Consider the following 20214-nt stretch of genomic DNA (forward strand, 5'->3'; position numbering starts at 1 on the left):
GATAGTTCAATCAGTATTACTGCAACCTGCTTAATTGATTTTCTGTGTCCAGATGCTTACTTGCAGGAGACTGGATGGTTTTGGTAAAGCCATCTGTGGTTTTCTAATGCTTGTTTCACTTTGTTTGGCATTTCACAGAATCACAGAATCACAGAATCCCAAGGGTTGGAAGGGACCTAAAAAGATCATCTAGTCCAACCCCCCTGCAAGAGCAGGGTAACCTACAGTACATCACACAGGAACTTGTCCAGGCGGGCCTTGAATATCTCCAGTGTAGGAGACTCCACAACCCCCCTGGGCAACCTGTTCCAGTGCTCTGTCACTCTTACAGTAAAGAAGTTCTTCCTGATGTTAACGTGGAACTTCCTATGCTCCAGTTTACACCCATTGCCCCTTGTCCTATCACTGGATATCACTGAAAAAAGCCTAGCTCCATCATCCTGACACCTACCCTTTACATATTTGTAAACATTGATGAGGTCACCCCTCAGTCTCCTCTTCTCCAAGCTAAAGAGACCCAGCTCCCTCAGCCTCTCCTCATAAGGGAGATGTTCCACTCCCTTAATCATCTTTGTGGCTCTGCGCTGGACTCCTTCAAGCAATTCCCTGTCCTTCTTGAACAGAGGGGCCCAGAACTGGACGCAATATTCCAGATGCGGCCTCACCAAGGCTGAGTAGAGGGGGAGGAGAACCTCTCTTGACCTACTAACCACTCCCTTTCTAATGCACCCTAAGATGCCATTTGCCTTCTTGGCCACAAGAGCACATTGCTGGCTCATGGTCATCCTCCTATCCACCAGGACCCCCAGGTCCCTTTCCCCTTCACTACTTTCCAGCAGGTCAACCCCCAACCTGTACTGGTACATGGGGTTGTTCTTCCCCAGATGCAAGACTCTACACTTGCCCTTGTTAAATTTCATCAAGTTTCTCCCCGCCCAACTCTCCAGCCTGTCCAGGTCTCGCTGAATGGCAGCACAGTCCTCTGGTGTGTCAGCCACTCCTCCCAGTTTTGTGTCATCAGCAAACTTGCTGAGGGTGCACTCAGTTCCCTCATCCAGGTCATTGATGAAAATATTAAACAGCACCGGTCCCAGCACCGACCCCTGAGGGACTCCACTAGTCACAGACCTCCAGCTAGATTCTGCGCCATTGACCACAACTCTCTGCCTTCTTCCTTTCAACCAGTTCTCGATCCACCTCACTACTTGATCGTCAAGCCCACACTTCCTTAGCTTATCTATGAGGATGCTGTGGGAGACAGTATCAAATGCCTTACTGAAATCAAGAAAAACTACATCTACCGCTCTACCATCATCCCTCCACCTAGTCACTTCCTCATAGAAGGCTATAAGGTTGGTCATACATGACTTCCCCCTCATAAAACCATGTTGGCTGTTCTTAATGACCCCCTCATCCGTGATATGCCTAGTGATGGAGTCAAGAATAAGTTGTTCCATCATCTTTCCAGGGATGGAGGTAAGGCTGACCGGTCTATAATTACCCGGGTCCTCCTTCTTGCCCTTCTTATAGATTGGTGTGACCTTTGCCATCCGCCAATCCTCAGGCACCTCGCCCGTTTCCCACGACTTACCAAAGATGATGGAAAGTGGCCTAGCAATGACCTCCGCCAGCTCCCTCAGCACCCGTGGGTGCATTCCATCCGGACCCATCGATTTACAGATGTCCAGTTTGCATAGCTGATCCCTAACCCAATCCTCATCTACCAAAGCAAACTCCTCCTTTGTCCTGACTCCTTCTGGGGCTATAGAAATCCGGGGCCCTCGGGGAGAGTCTGCAGGAGTAAAGACAGAGGCAAAGAAGGCATTTAGCACCTCTGCCTTCTTTATATCCTCTGTCTCCAGGGCACCCACTTCGTTCAGCAGTGGGCCTATATTGCCTCTTGTTTTAGTTTTATTTGCTATGTGTTTGAAGAAGCCCTTTCTATTGTCTTTAACCCGACTAGCAAGATTGAGTTCCAAGGAGGCCTTAGCTGTCCTAATTGCCTCCCTACATCCTCTAACAACTGTCCTATATTCCTCCCAAGCGGCCAGCCCCTCCTTCCATAATCCATAGATTCTCCTTTTCCACTTGAGTTTGCCCAGCAGCTCCTTGTTTAACCACGCCGGTCTCCTAGATCCCTTACTTGACTTCCTACTCATTGGGACGCTCCGATCCTGAGCTTGGAAGAAGCGGTCCTTGAATGCTAACCAACTATCTTGAGCCCCTTTACCGCCTAGTACACTTTCCCATGAGACTTCCCTTAGCAGTTGACTGAAGAGGCCAAAGTTGGCCCTTCGGAAATCCAGAACTGTGGCTTTGCTAGGTATTCTATTCCTCCCACACAGGATCCTAAACTCCACCATCTCATGGTCACTGCAGCCAAGGCTGCCATTGACCGTCACCACTTCGACCAAACCCTCCTTGTTGGCGAGTACTAAATCTAGCAGCGCTGCTCCCCTAGTTGGTACGTCCACCATTTGCATTAAGAAATTATCATCAATGCACTCGAGGAACCTCCTAGACTGTGAATGACTGGCTGTGTGAGTCTTCCAGCAAATATCGGGGTAGTTAAAGTCCCCCACGACGACTAAGGCATGTAGTCGCGAGGCTACTTCCAGTTGCCTGTAGAAAGCCTCATCAACTCCTTCGTCCTGATCAGGAGGTCTGTAATAGACCCCCACAACTGTATCACCCGTGCCAGTCAGCCCCTTGATTCGTACCCACAGACATTCCACTTGCTCCTCATCCGACCCCGGACAGAACTCAATACATTCTAGTTGCTCTCTCACGTAAAGAGCAACTCCACCACCTCGCTTCGCTGACCTATCTTTCCTAAAAAGGACATAGCCATCCATGACCACATTCCAGTCATGTGAACTGTCCCACCATGTCTCTGTAATCGCCACTAGATCATAACCTTTAGCCCGCACACAGACTTCTAACTCCTCCTGTTTATTCCCCATGCTGCGTGCATTGGTGTACAGGCATTTCAGGGTTAGGTACCTACTGCATCAGATACTGCTTTGCACAACTCTAAATACAATGAGCATGGGAAGGTGCAGAAAAGAGTCATCAGTCTTTGATTTGCAGTCATGAAAACTGACTTACTTAAAAAGCCCAGTTGACTCTTACACATTGTGTCTGCTTGTTGCCAGTCTCTGAGGTACAAGAGGACTAAAGACTGAAAACTGAAATCTGAGCAACTAAATCATAAACCACAGAGTGGTACTCCTGTAAAACTGCAGCGAATGCTGTGTGGAAATGGTCTAATTCAGGGCCTTCAGCTCTTACCCAGCTTTCTCTCAAGGTTTTGCACATTGCCTTAGAAACAAGGAAGTCATCGAAGCTTTTAAGAGGTGACTGCAGGCGGCGTCAGTATCATTTCATATTTCTCACCAGTATCTGTGATGGGGCAACCTCAGTCTTATTAGGTATGGGATCCAGAAAACACGTATCTATCTGGGTCAGCAAACTACACGTGGAAAGTGTTTGGTGCTCTGTTGTCAGCTTGCACAGTGAGAATTTAAACCAAAGCAGTAAATAAGTAATCCTCTTGAAAGTGACGCTTCGTAGCAGCAGAAGGTATTCTACCATTATTTCTGTTCTCTGTTAACTTCCTTTTTAAGGGCTTTGCATTCCATGTGTTATTTGGACACTGAATGTCCCATTAAAAGTTACTTGAAGAACTAAAAGCTTGAGTTGTCGGTCTCACAGAAGAATGTTCCTCATACAGCTAGAGCAATTCCAACACGCATCTCAGTTTGGTTTTCAGCTTTGTAATGTGCCAAAGGTAGCATTTGACTTCTCTAGGCTTAATCTTTCTCTCTTTCCTAGGAGCTGATGCAGCAGAATGATATTTGCTACGTACTGAACGCCAGCAATACTTGTCCAAAGCCTGATTTTATTCCAGAATCCCATTTCCTGAGAGTGCCTGTGAACGACAGCTTTTGTGAGAAAATCTTGCCTTGGTTGGATAAATCGGTCGATTTTATAGGTGAGAAGAAAGTTTAAATTCTCTAAAACGGTTTTTGGATTCCTCCTTGTCTGCCTTGCCGTTTGGCCTAAAGAAGACCGGAATACTGTCTGGGTGGCATGAAAATACTAAGGATCTCCATACATGATTACCGTCACTCTGCAAGCACAGAAGCAAAGTAACGCAGGGAGATTCTGCCACTGCATGTCCCAGCACTTATGGATGTGCATGTTCAGCACAAAGAGACTTTTCAAGAGCACAGCTCTGCTTTCTGGTAGATGCCTGATACATGTCTGCAGAGAGCAAATTAGAAAAGTAGGCTTAGAGATCCTGTCTTTACCTTTGAGCAGTGAGCTAGCCAAATCTGAACAGGACAGTTTGTTCCGTCATGAATGCTTGCTTTTTACTTGCATATAAAATTAGAAACAATCACCTTTCCCAGACATCTAAATAGGGTTGTTTATGTGCACACTGAAATGTGGTATGCTGTAACTGCAGTATGTTTCCTGTGTGTAGTCACATGCTTTTTCTATACTCAATGCCATACAGTGCTAGAGCAAATAGGTGATTCTTGTTTAAAGCTTCCATGAGATTGCAATTAGCAGTTAATTTGGAAGTTCTGCACAATTTGAAATAACATTGATTTCTTTGCAAGCTTTTTATCATGGTATAAATGCTGCTGAGTTTGACACTTGCCAATTTCTTTGCTATATAGAAAAAGCAAAAGCATCAAATGGTCGTGTGTTAGTGCACTGTTTAGCTGGAATCTCTCGCTCTGCCACAATCGCTATTGCATATATCATGAAGAGAATGGATATGTCCTTAGATGAAGCTTACAGGTAAGGAGAAAATTTCCCTTCATACTAATTCTTGTGCCTGTTTGCCTGTTCTTAAGGTGAATGATAAAAGGTTACATATGTGTGTATGTATATGTACATGATAAAGGTTATACATGTGGAGAGGGACTTTCTACAAGGTCACGTAGTGAATGCACAAGGGGAAATGGTTTTAAACTGACAGAGGGTAGATTTAGATTAGACATTAGGAAGAAGTTCCTCACTGTGAGGGTGGCGAGGCCCTGGCACAGGGTGTCCAGAGGAGCTGTGGCTGCCCCATCCCTGGCAGTGTTCAAGGCCAGGTTGGACAGGGCTTGGAGCAACCTGGTCTAGTGGAAGGTGTCCCTGCCCATGGCAGGGGTTGGAACTGGGTGAGCTTTAAGGTCCTGTCCAACCCAAACATTCTGAGTCTGTGATTTTATATGACCAAAGGTAGAAGCAGATGTTACTTTATCTGGTAGTTCACTGGCATCTGCATGCTGTTGTTTTAAATGTAGGCTTCCTCCATAAAGCAAATGAATGGTGTTGTGCAGACATGATGCAACTAGTATTAATTGCCCACCTGCAAAATGCTGATCTTGGTCCTTGCTCCAAGTAGGCAAATACATGGAATTTAAACTGCTTACTAAATGCGTGTGTATAGATACATATGCACATACAGCTATGGCACACATGTAACATTATCTTGTAAGTCAGAGAGAGAATGGGACGGGTGGGGTTAAAGAAAGAGAACTGAGGATACTTATAATCATGCTTGTAACAAATGCTAGGCTGGCTCTATTGACTGCAGTTTGGTAATGCTCTGGAAGAACTGACTGCAGGTGAAGTGTCTAGGAATTAGGAAAGCTTCTTTGTTGCTAATGGAGCCAACCAAAAACTCTGGGAGAAGGTATTTTGAAGTATCAGCTCTTTTTTTATGGAGAACCATTTCCCTCCCTCCCTCCCTCCCTCCCTCCCTCCCTTTTTAACCTTTCAAATCCTACTTTTGTCTGTATTTCGATTGTGAACACTTTACTGCATTCCAGGTGGCTTGGATGCAGTTTACCAGGACTTCGGTATTTCATTTAACAAACTGCTTTGTTGTGTTGTACAGAAAATGATGGTTTGCTTTATGATGGGCTGTATAGGCACAGCTGCTGCATCGCTGTGTTGTGCAGAAGCAATTTGAACAACTGCGTTGAGGCAGGTGGAGGGGGTACCTTCAAAATCACCAGTGTTTGCTGCTATCGGCTTTAAAACACTGATGAGGACAGAAAGATGGACATTTAAAACTCCCTTGTGGAGCATGATTTTCGTGGGGCATTTTCTTTAAAGCTGATGAATTATGTATGCAGTGAAGAGTGTATGTAAAGGAAAACTGAATTACCTGCTCCCATTGCCTTTAGAAGTTTTCCAGTTTCTTTCTGGAGCCTGCTGACAGTTGGTGTTGTGCAGTCACTTCAACATGTATGGTGGAACAGGTCTGATTAAGAGGCATAGCTGAAAACTGTATACAGGTATAGATAATGTGGATGAATTAGTGGATGTGGATGGATACTGTGCAAGGTATGAGCTTGAGTCACTAAAGAAACCTGTCTGGTCTCAGGATGCAGTGGTCTTGGAGGTTAGAGCTGTAGGATACCGAACACTTGCAAAATGCACAGCTTCAGGGGGCTTCTGAAGTGCTGCTTCTAAACTCTTCCGTGAAATCTCTGTATGAAATTCCAGTTTGCTGCTTAACCAGAAGTGTGAATCGTGTGTGAAGGATTAATCATCCCAGGCCGCCTTCGCTTTGCACTGTACATACTGAGCAACTACTGTGAAATTTATGGTATATTTCACAGTATTTCCTTTGGTATGGCTTAGGGAGAACTGTCTGCAGCACGTTGCACTCATTGGTCAGGGATCGCTTGTTGGCAAAGCTTGAGAGAAAACTGCTTTTCTCTGAGTTAATGAAAGTCCTTAGAGAAATGTTTGTCTGATGCTCTTACTGCAATAAAAAGGTGATGGTGTTACTTGACGTGAGAGTGCTGAGGAGATAAATACTTTCTTTTGTATAATGGCCTATAGAGGGAAATAAACATCAACATGAGCCATTATGTATGTTTGCCAATAGGAAAAGAGTGCCTTTTGAAATGACAAAGTTTGCAGTACCTGAAAACCTGGGAGGGGGATCCAGCAGCCTTTCGTGTACCTTTCTTATTTTTAAAAAGCTAGCTTTACATTTAGGACTGCCCAATATTTTGGAGTGAGATGAGGAGAAAGTGGAAGGCACAGAGATAGAGAGGCTGTCAGAACACAGGCCAGAAACTGCAGTGCTGGCCAGAAGAATCTTGCTTTAAATAACCCAATAACAAGCACAACTCACTTTGACTGGAAAAGAAGTGAACAAAGACTGTATGAATTCTTGTGAGTGATTTGGTTACGTCGGAATAAAAGCCCCCAAATTAAATGTAAAGAGCTCAACCTAAAGAATCTCTCCTGAGGGGGTTTACTAGTTTTCTCTGACAGGGTTACACTTCCTGGTGGAAGCTTCCGCTAGCAGTTTGTGCAACTTTGATATTCCAGATCATCATGTCAGTTCGACTCTCCCTGCTACGGATTGCTGTGTGGCAACTTGGGAAGCAAATAAACGCAAGTCTTGTTTGATAGTTTTCATGTGCTTGCCTGCAGCTGTGCTAGTGTATGTGCACATACACAAGTACACCTCTCAATTTTTCACATGCCGTTTTTAATGGCTCCACGCTCACCTTCTGTACACATCCCCAGAGAGGCTTTGGTTTTAATACATTTAATTTTCCCAGTGATGAATTATATGTGTGTTTGTGCTAGATTTAACTCCTCAAGGTTGCTTCCCCTGTTAATTCCAAGAGGAGGAAGGAGTTTGGCAGCTTTCTGTTTTGCAGCCTGTAAGAAACAGAGAGTACTTACTTAGCTGTACTGCAAATCAGACAGGTAGGAAGTATGCTTTTGTATTTAACTTTGAACGTATGACATGACTTCTACTACTTAAGTCTTTCATACACTTAGAGCCCTGGTTCAGGAAAACATTGTAAGCATGCATTGCACTCTCTCCATATTCAGCCGAGTATGTAAGTTCATGCTTAGGTATGTGAGTCAGGATGCTTCCTTCAGGGCTCAAACCTAGGTGAACTTTGCCACTGATTTGGCAGTAATGTTGCCCTTTCCTGCTGAACACCTACATGTGTTCGTTTTGATGCTGCACTTGCTTCTTTCTGGGTTTGATTATCGTATCAGTGGTCAATACCAGCATGTGGTAGAAACTGCTGGCATTTGCTGTATGAGGTCAGCACATCTCAGAGCTCTTTGTCAGGCAAGACAAAGAGAAGCAGGGTAGGAAGCACTCACTGCAGTAACAACAGCATGAGAGAGGTGAAAGGAACATGAGATTTCATCCCTGTGAATGGTGGGGATGGTGGTCTGCTTTCTGTAGCACAGGGCCCTTGGGTTGAGCTCTGAAGCTGTTCATGCAGAACTGGAGGAGCTTTTAACTTTGGTCACAAACTGAGGGAGCAGAGATCCCACTGGTGAAACAAAATAAGGAAAATGATACACTTAAACCTAGCTGTGGCCATCATAAGTAATGTGTAGAGACAACTGAGAGCATTCAGCATTATCTTGTTTAAAAGCTGCCTTTTTTAAACCCCATTGTCAGGTTACTTCTGCTTGACTTAACCTCAGTCCAGGCATCCCCATAAGTTAAGAAGAGGTTGTTAACATTCACAGCAATTGCTGTAGGATTGTCTCAGGTCTGAACAGCAGCTTCTTAAATTAATTCTCAGTTTGTCTGTCCCCTCTTTCCAGGTTCGTGAAAGAAAAAAGGCCGACCATTTCTCCCAACTTCAACTTCCTGGGCCAGCTTTTGGACTTCGAGAAGAAGATCAAGAACCAGAGTGGTCAGCCTGGCCATATCAGTAAGAGGAAACTTCTGCACCTGGAAAAGAGCAGCGAGCACATGCTGGTCCCAGAAGGGGGGCAGAGCAGCCTCTCCACCAGCCAGCTCTGCATTACCGCTACCTCTGAGATTGTGGAACAGAAGCCCATGGACTGCAGCAGCCACTTGTCCCCTCTGGAAGACAGCCCGCTGGTCCAGGGCATAAACGGACTGCATGTCTCCCTGGATAAGGTGGAAGACAGCAACCGGCTGAAGCGCTCCTTTTCCCTGGATATCAAATCTGTATCCTACTCGGCAAGTAGCAGCTGTGTGACTGCATCGGTTCAGGGCTTTGCCTCCTCTGAAGACACGCTGGAATACTACAAACACGCGACTGCGTTAGAGGGCAGCAGCAAGTTGTGTCAGTTCTCCCCCGTCCAGGAGGTCTCGGAGCAGAGCCCAGAAACCAGCCCTGACAAAGAGGAAGCAAACCCTCCCAAGAAACCCCAGGCCCCTTGGCAGCTGGACAGCCAGAGCAAGCGGCAGCACTTGGGGAGAGCCAGTGGCAGTGGCACCACCCAGCGCTCGCTCCTGTACCCCCTCCACCGGAGCGGCAGCATGGAAGACAACTACCGAACGAACTTCTTGTTTGGTCTCTCCACCAGCCAGCAGCATTTGGCAAAGTCTGCTGCGGGGCTGGGCCTCAAAGGCTGGCACTCGGACATACTGGCTCCTCAGACATCGGCTACGTCCCTTACCAACAGCTGGTATTTTGCAGCCGAGTCCTCGCATTTCTACTCTGCCTCTGCCATCTATGGGAACAGCGCTGCTTACTCTACCTACAGCTGTAGTCAGCTGCCCACGGGCTGTGACCAAGCCTGTGCTGTGCGCAGGAGGGCAAAGCAGGGTGATCGCGGTGACTCCAGGCGGAGCTGGCACGAGGAAAGCTCTTTCGAGAAGCAGTTTAAGCGCAGAAGCTGCCAGATGGAGTTTGGGGAGAGCATCATGTCAGACAACAGATCCAGAGAAGAACTGGGCAAAGTAGGCAGTCAGTCGAGCTTTTCGGGCAGCATGGAGATCATTGAGGTATCTTGAGGGCAGCAAGCTCATGTGACTGTGTCGGAGTTGCTTCCCCCTCCAGGCTGCTCCCCCAGCGTTTGAGTGGTCCCTGTAAATCTGAAAAGAACAAACTGTGCAGAAAGCAAGTGGGGAGGGAAGAAACGCGAGTGACTGCTCCAGCGTGAACACAGGGACTAGAGGAGTACGGCAAAGAAATGACAAGTTTGCCCAAGGAGACCAAGTGTACCGCTGGGTTTTCCTCCTCCTCCTTCCTGGAGAAGGGCAGAACATTTCAAAGACCTGTCCCTGACAGAGAAAGCAATGATATGCAATGGATTGCACATCCTTTCAGTGGCCTTTATAAAAGAAGCTCTCAGTATGAAAACCTTTCTCCGGTTCCACTGAAACACGCTCCTCCCCATCAAAGCTAGTTTTGTTCTCCCCTCCTCACGCCCCATGTCCTCAACCAGTGCACCTTAGCCCTGACACTGAGCCAACCTCTGGAGGGAGACCTTTTTCCTGTAAGAAAGGAGGATGGGAGCGATTCCAAAGGACATAGGGACTGGTTACAACACGGCTCGTCTGGACACACGGTTCAGACCATTGTAAATACTGGTGTAACTATTGTTCTAATGGATAGGCTTTAGGTGATTTGCTAGAGAGCTGCTTCAGAGAAAAACAAACCCAGTACCTCAACCATTCATATAAACTAGGGCTTTATGGCTGCCAGATGGTGGTGGTCAGTTCATAAGCAATGTGAACAAGTACTGACTGGCCACATTTGATTTTCTTTCCTCTTTTGTCTCCGAAAGCTGTCTACGCACAAGTGCTTCAGTTGGTTCAGCACAATTCCTAAAATCAGTGACTGAACCATCCTTGCCTATGACTGTTTCCCCCAGTCTTTTGAAACATAAAATAAAACAGTATTTGTATTTTTGATACTAAGCTGGCTTCTGGGAGAGGGGCAGCTGCTTTGGCTTCTGAGCTGTAATGGAGCGTTTAATGCTTAGGGTTACGCGCAAGAGAAGTAGCCGGTACAATACCACAACATCCTTTTCTTGCCCACTGACAATTCCGTAGGTGGCTCTTAAAGGCTTTTTTCCTGGCTTTTTTTATTTGAAAGCTGAAATTGAGTTGGGGTGGGCTTTTGTCCTTAGTTGAGCAGTACCATTAAGGAACTGCTCTTCATACATGGTCCCAGTCACGCATGGGTTGGGGGCAACGCAGGTGGTTGTTTTTTCCCATCCTAACATGGATGGGGACTTGGAGATAGAAGCTTCTCTTCAGTTGTGCTGCCTTCATCTGAGAAACCTGGCTGCCTGTCCAAGGGAAACAGAAGGGGACTTCCAGCATCCCATCTCTTAGTGTGGCGTGAAGAAGAGGGGATTTGGGAAGACAGTTTCAGTGGGATACCTGCTTACCTCCTGCACTAGCAACTGCAAGGAACTCAGTCCTGGCTCTTGTCCTCCATCCCAGTGCAGGGTCTTGGTTTCCCTCCGCGCTGCTGCTGGCTGGTACCGTATCCTCACCTCTCAAGAGAAACATGTGGTTCATGCGAGATGAGGCACAGCCCTTCTTGTGTTGCTTCTGACAGCAAACCAGCTGCCTCCCTCCTGCTTACCCTTCATGCAGTGCCATGGCTCAAGCTGATGTACAGTCAGCAGTGGGTGATACCAGAAGCACAGCATAAAGCTTCATCCTTCCTGCTCTGATGGCAGCTGCACAAGTTATCTCACCCCTCAGAACATGTGTTTCAGGGGGAACGATATTGTTTTGTCCCATTTCAGTGCAGGCAGCTGAAAATTGTAATTCACATGTAATAAATATTTACCCTTTGGTCACAGCTTTAGAAAGAAATTCTCAGCAGCAAACTGAAGCCCTAATTCAAGTCAGCAGCTTGGGTTATGTGTTTTTTTACTGTAAGTAAGTTTAGCTAGTTTGTGACTCAAATCTCAGGTTTTACTCTGTTGAAAAGTGCAGAAGATTTTGTCACTGTTTTGTTTTGTGGCTAGGATGTGACTTTAATTTCCTACAGCGGACTGCTGAAAATAGCACTGAAAGCTACAGCCTTAATTAACTCGAGCCTAAAAAGTGCAGAAGGCACAGAGAGGCAGCACCAGGAGTAACTGAACCCAGAGACTGTGTTCATGCCAGGTGTACAAGATGCTGGAAGAAGGGGTAGTCCAGGCAACGCGTAGGTTGACACCACACTGGAAAGCATGTCAGGTCGTGGCTATTCATTAAACATACTGCCACTTGTCTCTGTTTATGTATCAAGTGAAAGCAATTACATTACAACCATTTGCAGCATATACACACTCCAGTGTGTGTATACGTACCTCTGTAAACAGTTTAGCAGTGCTCCTCTCAGCCAGATTTCAGTGAAAGCCTGTGTCTTTGATTTAAATCAGTTAATGGGGGGCTAACACAAATCAATCCCTAGAGGCAGAAACAGAACCTTCCTGTCCTTTGTGCTCCTTCGCACACGTGTGTTCTCTCCCCTTCTCTCTGTACAGATACGTATGGTTGGGGTTTGTTTGGTTAATCACCTCCTTAGGAACCAAAATCTGGTCGTGTGGCTCCTCGTGATTTCCAATAGGCTACAGTCCCCGAATGAATCAAAGCTGTAGGCTCAGTATTGTTAGGGGAGGGGTTCCTGTAGGAGGAAGCCTTAACCCCATGTCCTGCCCAGGGTGGTGCCCTGTCTCCTGTCTGAACTCGTGTCCTGTACCTGAACAATGCTGGAAATGGTTTGTAGAAGTTTGGAAGGCGAAGTGGAGGATGTGAGGGGGAAACGTGTACATGTTCAATAAGAATATAATGTTCTTTGGTGTATGGCAGGCTGTTTAAATGGTTCAGAGCAATGTGAGTTTCTCATCTTGTTGTGTCATGAGCATTACCTGTATGTTATGATGAAATAAAATCAGAAATGGTACCTGTTTATACAGAACGGCTGAGGAAGGAGCCTGTGTGCCTCTGGCTGTGGAGCGTGCGTTACCTGCCTGCAGTACAACCTGCTCCCTGGCACCCAGGTCGAGCAGGGGGCTTGACCTTACTGTACGTACCCTCTGCGGCTATAAGCCTGTTAATGAATGACACAGGTTGGGTGGCTTTGGACCACTCGCTGCAAGCAGTGGTGACTTTACAGCACAAGAACAGTGTAAGCCTCTTACCTGTTCCTGCTTACTCCACCTCTTCTGCTCACTCAAACAATAGTACTCTGCATTACCACCCTACAGTGCCTCATACTACTGGGGGTGAACTGTTCCCCATGCAGCTGGGCTAGTCTTTCTGAAGTAAGTATTTCAAATTGATTAAATTATCCAGAGTAAATCCCATGGCTTTTTCTTGCCTTCCATACTTCTTCCTTGAAGAAAAAATTAATTCCTTGTTTAAAGACTTGTTTTGACTGATTCTGCCAGTCCTGAAGTATTCAGAGTGACTTCTGGTTGCTGGAGGAGGAGCATGCCCCTTATTGCATGTGCAATACTAGACCTTAAGTGGCATCAGCTTGTTAGTCTACAAAACAGGTTGACTTGACCGTCTTCTAAGATTTACCTTCTCAAGCTTCCCTCACCCTATTCCAAAGTCAGCTTTGATCCCAAGTAGGTCAGACTGGCTGTGTTTGTTCCCTCAAGTTCTGTCTTCTAAGGCATGCACTTCAGCTTTCACCACTCCTTCTTTTGCCTGCTTTGCATGACTTGCTCTGCTCTTGTTCCCTCCATCCCTCTGCCCTTGACTCTGCCAGCAGACAGCTCTCTGAAGAGACAGTCTAACTCCATCTCCAGTCAAAACCTGAGAGGCAACTGGAATGTGTCTCATAGATGTCATCAATATCTCATTTTCATTTCACTGACTGGCATTACTGGGAAGAGGTCCCTGAGGTCACTGGGCTCTTGATGTAACCATCACAGTTACATTCTTAGAGGGAAATGGACTGAAAACAGGTCAAGCCTCGCCGGCATGGATCAGGCAGCCCTACTTTTGAGGGGCTGAGAGGAGTGAGAGTAGGACTGCGGTAATTCCATGAACTGCTGTTTGTACTAACTCTATGTTCATCAGCCAGCTGCTCGGTATGCTTTGGCTGACAGCACAAGTTATAAATTGATTTCTACCAGAACATGGTGGTGGCAAAGGCCAGAGCTGTGGCTGGCGCTTCTCCTGGAGAAGGCAGTGGGCTCCTAATAAGACTGTTGCTGCCACTTTTCAAATCTGAAATTACTGAGATCCAGCCAAACTCACCTACATTGTAACCCCGACTGAACTCCTAGCTACCCCGCACTTGTTAGAAGTTTCTGAGATAAAAGTAGAGCTTTTCTAGCACTTTCAGACATTACAGCATTATAACACAGTATCGTTACTATAGTATACACAGAAGACCACAGCTGGAAATTCGGGTAGAATAACAGTGTTCATAATGCATCATCAGAGCTGTTCTCCCTTCCGTGCCACCTTGCTGGGCACCAGGCTGTCCCGTGCAGGCTCACATTATGAAGAAGTTAAAACCTCACAGTAGCTGCTGAAAGCAAGCCAAAAGCCCCCTGAGAAGTACCACAGACCAGCTGAAAAGAGGCTGAAAGTGCAAACTGGCCCATTCAGTGATGAGTGAACAATCGGTAGGAGATGAGGAGCTGGCAGGGCAGAGGCCTGCTAAGGGACACCCAGCTCCATGTCCTTCTGCAAAAAATGCTGATGTAAAGCATCTGTGAGGACATGGTCTCTTTCTGACAGGGATAAAAGGGGGAGGGGGTAAGAAATGAGGAATACTTTGCTGCTCACATTTAGCCTTACTGCTGAATGTCAGGAAAGCTGTTGGGTGCAGGCAAGGTCCAAGTGCCCTACCAACACAGGCAGGGAGCGCGCCACACCGCAAGTGCTTTGCACAGGAAAGCTGCAATCTTTCCCAAGTGTCTGAATCCACCAGTCCCAGACCCTCTTCTTTACTTCCACGAGGTTACCAGCACAGAAAAGGTAGGCAGTCAGCTGAACTACTGTCCCGCTGCTGGCGAGGTACAACCATCGCTGCACACATCATTTATTTAAACTGGACATCAGTGCCAAGCAGAATTCCAACAGCACCGAAATAAATCCCAACATCTACTTTCACTCTGGGACACAGGTTTCCTTACAGCCCCAGGGCAGAGGCAGCCCCAGGGCAGCCGGAATCAGACTTGTGTGCAAAGCACTAAAGCTATAACCTACTGCTCTGAACAGTGTGTAGTGCCCATAGACATCACAGCAAGAAGTGGGCTGTAAATGAACAAGTGAGGCAATTGGAGAAACAACACACTTGGAAAAGAGCAATCCCAAATGTTTTAATGCTGGAGCTGGGGAACATGCTGCACGTAGGAAGCTGGAAGCAGAGCAAGTCTGCAAACAGGATAGCCACCCATCAACCAAGGGCTGCTCAGCCACAAGGCTGGAGATCGAAATACACCCTGGCAGCTTGGGAATGGGAGACATATCACCCTAGTACCTCAGGAAACCAGTGGCACACAGTCTGAGAGAGGAGCTGGCTCATGCAGTGACTGGGCCTGTGAAAACATGTGTTTCTACTCTTTCTGTGTAAAAGCTTAGAGGAGGGGAAAATACACTTTAAATATTTAAATATATTTAAATATATTTAATTTTAAATACATATATTAAAAAAACCCCAAAACACATTATTTTCTGTCCCCTTCAGCAGATCTTCACAGAAATTGCCCTGCAGGTCGGTTGGCACGTTAGCACCCTGTCAATGCATTAAATTACAAAAACAACGGAAACAACACAACAAACCTGGCCTATAGCACACTGACCAGTGTAGGACACAATAAGCACCAGTGGCAGCACAAAGCAGGGGCCACAGCAGCAGAGTCAGGGGAGGAAACAAAGCAGATGAGGCCAGCAGGGACCAACAGACGCAGAGACTTGCCCTGTTCTCCAGCTTCTCAGAAGATTGCACACCAAGAAACTTAGCCCATACCTGTACCACACACCACGTCCAAAAGCAGAACCGGGCAGAGATGTTTGTTTTCAGTGGAGCACATCAGATTATTCTCTGTTTATAGCACTAACTTCATGGGAGAAATAACTGCTAGTATATTCATGAGAGATACCTGAGGCCTTCTCCTTGGGTTAGAAAAGGAAATTCATAAGCAGAAAGGTAATTCCAGTCACAGCTCAAATCTCCTGCTAAACAGCAAAAAAGGGAGCAAAGCAACAGCTTCGCCTTGAGCATCGCCTGCCTCTGAGATGAATCTGAAAGCAGCATGCAGAGCAAAGCGAACAAGGAGCAGCCAAGCAACAAACAGCAGCTCAAAAGGACGTGGCAGGAAATGTCTTCCCCTCAGCAAGAGGGCCAAACACTTATAGTTAATGAAGCCACAGACAATGTTTTAAATAAAACTGTAAACCATGGTTTGAGAACAATTACAGGGTGCACACTCTCTTACAGTACCCAATACAAGAGACTATCGCCTGTGGAATGAAGGTGATGACCTGTGTGCTTTGGAAGAGATATTGGCCTTCACATTTCAGCTCTAGTTGATTTCTTTCTAGTTAATCTGTCATGTTGTTCACAACCTACCCTTGCTGTGCAGAAAGCTTTTAGCTGGGCAGCTTAGTAGCATATCCACAAGCTTGCAGGCCAGTGTTCATAAGAACAAGTGCTTTCTCCCATTATCAGCCCACTGCCTAGGTGTTTTATAGCAAACGAGGAAGGAACTGATTTGAAGCCTTCGTGCCTGCAACCTTCAGACAATTCGCTTGCCCTCATTAGCACCACAATGCTTTGATCTGATACTTAATAGCACAAGGCCAAATGTGTAGAAACTTTACAGGAGAGAGCGTCGCAGCCTAACCCCTGCCTTGAGATCCAGTATTAGGATCTTCCCACCGGTATAGGCTTCTAGCACAGCAGGGTGTGGGATATCCATGATCCTGTCTGGCAGACGGGTGAATGTCGCACATTCTAAACTTCCAGACAGCATCATCTGGACGAGGAGGACAAAACCGCCTGCAGCTGCTATTTAAAGCTGCTGAATATTCTGGTGTGTCTGATGGTGTGAGGCAGAGGCTGCTCCATGACAGACAATGAGCATGGCCATGACAAGCAGGTTTTCTTGGGTTGTCTCACGTAAGCCTTTAACAAACCGAGTGTGAAATACTGCAGGACGCATGAGCAAGGATCCCATGTTCTATCCTGTACAACATATAGCATACGCCTATGTATACACACCTGTGTAACAACTCCAGGGTGGAGGCAGCAGACAAGAAGGCCCACTCTGCTGCCTTTACTAGAAAATCTCCTGCCAAGTTCCATACTCTCTCTGACACAGGGCATCATTCCAGGGGGATCCATTTCTATGAGACCTGGCTTTCAGACAGTGCACAGCACGCCCTGAGGCTCAATTACTGCTATGGTTCAGATACGTACCTCAGTTGCCTGCAGTCTGCATCCCAGAAATCCACTCCAGGCTACATGGACTTTGGGAATGCAACTAAAGAACAGCCTGTTGCTTCCTGCCACCAGGCAATAATTAATACCATCAACAACTTACTACACTCTTACTCCCAAATGCCTAGAGACAATCTTTTGCTGCTATGTACTCTTAAGTACTGAGAGGTATTGAAGCAAGTAGACTTTGGCAATCACCTAGTCTTGTGTTGTACTAGAAGATGGACTGCCACTGACTCCCAAATAGGGCTGCCCTCACCCCTGGAACTGTGCTCCTGACATACACCCAACCATACACGGGGTTCTTGGGCATGCTTTTGCCTCTCACCACAGCAGTATTCCGGGACTAACGCTAACACACACAAACCTATCCTTGACCCAGCAAACCAAGTGCTCCACCCTTCTGGTTACATGCTCTTTCTGCTGCAGACAAGAGCTGCCACGCAATGGTGACACAGGCTGTTAAACCCCAGTTCTAGAGCTGCAAGTATTTTTACAGCAGTATTTTACAGCAAGTATTTTTACCCTCCAAAGCTCAGAGAGGTGCTGCAAATCACCTGCAGCCAGCACACCAGTGGCAAGCTTGGCAAACATCCTGTCTCCTACAGGCCAGCCCAGCACCCAGGGGGCATGGACATGCTGCCTGCCTTCCTTTAGGGCCCTAATCCTGGGAGAAGGGAAGAACACGCTGTTGCCTTTGGAGCAGTTTGCTGAGCACAGTCCCAAAGAGCAAGGTGGTTTCAGTCATTAAACACCATGCCCGGGCAAGCTCTCAGCATAACAGCAGCTAAGCCAAAGCAAGGGCCAAAAGGCCTTCTTGTGTCTCCTCCTTCCAACTCCATACACTTGAAGGAAAACAGCTGCATCCCTCTGGTAGAAAAGACAGCACCAAGACAACTCTAGTGTCCCAATAAAAATAAAGAGAGACACCTCGTATCTAACTTTGGATGCAAAATGTGCTCATCTGGTCAGTGCCTGTTAGAACCACTGCGCAAGGTGGAGGAACACAAAATGCCAGCAGCTGGGGCAAAGGGACATTACTAGGGCAAGGGGGAGAGGAAAACTAAGGCTTGCTTAACATTAACAGACATACGTATCTGTGACAGTTATTCCTTTACAGACTCATAAATTAATGAGCCCATAAAAACAGGAGCCTTGAGGAGGACATGCCAAACCCCTGCTGTGCAAGCCATGTTAATTATGATAATAGGCAGATTTTAATAAGCCAGTCCCTAGCTCCTGTACTTTCACCTATAACACACACACATATTTCCTAGGCCAGGGGATACCAAAAATACCTGCCAGCTATCTAATGGTCTAAACCCCAGTGGCACAAAACCCATGTCAGAGTGTCACACCCTGTGTCCCTTTGAATTTTTCTAGTAAAAAAAAAAAAAATCAGGTGAAAGAAAACTCCTCATCTGTAAACCCCCATCTCATCACAGCAATGGAACTGGGTGGCGGTAGTGGAGGAGACAGGAGGGCAAGCGGAGGGAGATGAAGGGATGGTAAATCATCTTCTCCAGACAACAGGGCCAAGGGGCTCCTGCATTCCTAGCTGCGCAGTTCTGGCAGCTGGCGCTGCTCTTCCTCCGATGCCCTGGCAGAGAGTCCGCAGCAGTGCCGTGAGCCCCAAACATCTGCCATCCAGCCCATTGAAGTACGTCTGTGCTGAACACTGGAGCCTGGAAGGTGAGGAGGACAATGGGAGCCTGACGGATCAGCTAAGACTTCAGCTCCCGGTCGGGTTTCATGCTGAAGGGCTCCAGCCTCTCGCTCTCCGGCAGCATGCTGTTCAGCCGCTCCATCAGCGGGATCGTCTGGTCGATGCCCATCTGTATACGGCGGAGGATGGCAGACATTTCATTGACCTTCTGGATCTGCTCTGCATACTTGGCATACTTCTTCTGGCGCTCCTGCATGAAGCCATAAAGGGTTTCCACGGAGCAGTCCATCTGTTTAAAAACAACAAGCAGAGCGAGGCGCATTAGGCCAACTGTTAGCACAGGCCCTTCTGAAAAGCGTCTTTCCTAAGAGCATCTGAGAAGCACCTTAAATACCCTACTGGAGACACCAGCCAGGTAGAAAGGAGTTCCTCTGTAGGTACATAATGAGTTTGCCATGAAATGGGATAATTCACAGCTCTGTACTAGGAAGGATAAATGACCACCTGAGTTCTACATCTAAACACTGAGAAAATTCTGTATTCACAGGGCTGAAAGCCAACAGGCACTGCCAGGGATATCCCAAATAAACCATCTGCATATTCTCCAAGTTGTCCAAACCAAGGGAGCTCATAGCCTCTGCCTACACCCATAGTATATTTTCAGTGGAGACTGTTCATTTCCAAGTGTTAAGCTCTACCATACTTGCCAGACCTAATTTCATCAGCTTAGCAAGGTTGCTCTGCAACTGAGCCACAGCTGTTATTACCATTATCACCTGGAAAACTCCTGCCTTGAGAGAGAACCACAATGGATTACTAGCATCCCTAATTTCCCCGAATACTAAAAATAGAAGTGTTATGAGTGACCCCAGGAGAGATATTAAGTAAATCAGCCATGCAATTAAACACAGTAAGTACCCAAACATGGCTGGAGGATGGTGACAATGACAGGAACTGCAGTGCTATTCCTGCCATTAAGTGACGAAGGTAGCCTTAATAATTCACAGCCCAACTTTCTCTTCAGACAGATCTGCAAACCCCAGGCAGGATAGCACTGTATGTACACGAGCCAGGTCAGACTGTTTCAGCTGCTTTACACACTGTAAGACATGATATGTCTTACAGAGTGCTTGGTAACAGGACTGCTCCAAGCCCTCAAGTGCACACCAAAAGTTTGGGTGCTGTGGCTCACTGTAGCTGTGCTTGACGAGTGCAGTTACTTCAGTATGCTGGCTGTTCAAATTGAACACCGAGCATGCATCCATGTCCCCATGGAAAGCAGTCCCCTCACCTGGGACTTGGTGCTTGCCCATAGCGGCTGCTGAGATAACGGCAGGAGTGGACACACACTGACCAGTTGCCTCGCTC

General features: G+C 46.8%; 2 protein-coding genes across 8 annotated transcripts in view; one reads left to right on the forward strand and one right to left on the reverse strand.

Moving 5' to 3' along the window:
* DUSP16 (dual specificity phosphatase 16) overlaps positions 1-12692 on the forward strand; it is a 70911-nt gene extending 58219 nt beyond the window's left edge. For all 6 annotated transcript variants that reach the window (XM_065672534.1, XM_065672544.1, XM_065672531.1 and 3 more), the window contains 3 exons: positions 3835-3994; positions 4689-4812; positions 8614-12692. In XM_065672534.1, coding sequence (XP_065528606.1) covers positions 3835-3994; positions 4689-4812; positions 8614-9778 — 1449 coding nt within the window. In that variant the 3' untranslated portion in view covers positions 9779-12692. The remainder of the gene's footprint in view (positions 1-3834; positions 3995-4688; positions 4813-8613) is intronic.
* A 4130-nt stretch (positions 12693-16822) lies between these two features.
* BORCS5 (BLOC-1 related complex subunit 5) overlaps positions 16823-20214 on the reverse strand; it is an 89188-nt gene continuing 85796 nt past the window's right edge. For both annotated transcript variants that reach the window (XM_065672580.1, XM_065672571.1), the window contains one exon: positions 16823-19135. In XM_065672580.1, the coding sequence (XP_065528652.1) occupies positions 18905-19135 (231 nt within the window). In that variant the 3' untranslated portion in view covers positions 16823-18904. The remainder of the gene's footprint in view (positions 19136-20214) is intronic.

Source organism: Lathamus discolor, chromosome 1 (genome assembly GCF_037157495.1).
Source record: "Lathamus discolor isolate bLatDis1 chromosome 1, bLatDis1.hap1, whole genome shotgun sequence".
NCBI classification, from domain to species: domain Eukaryota; kingdom Metazoa; phylum Chordata; class Aves; order Psittaciformes; family Psittacidae; genus Lathamus; species Lathamus discolor.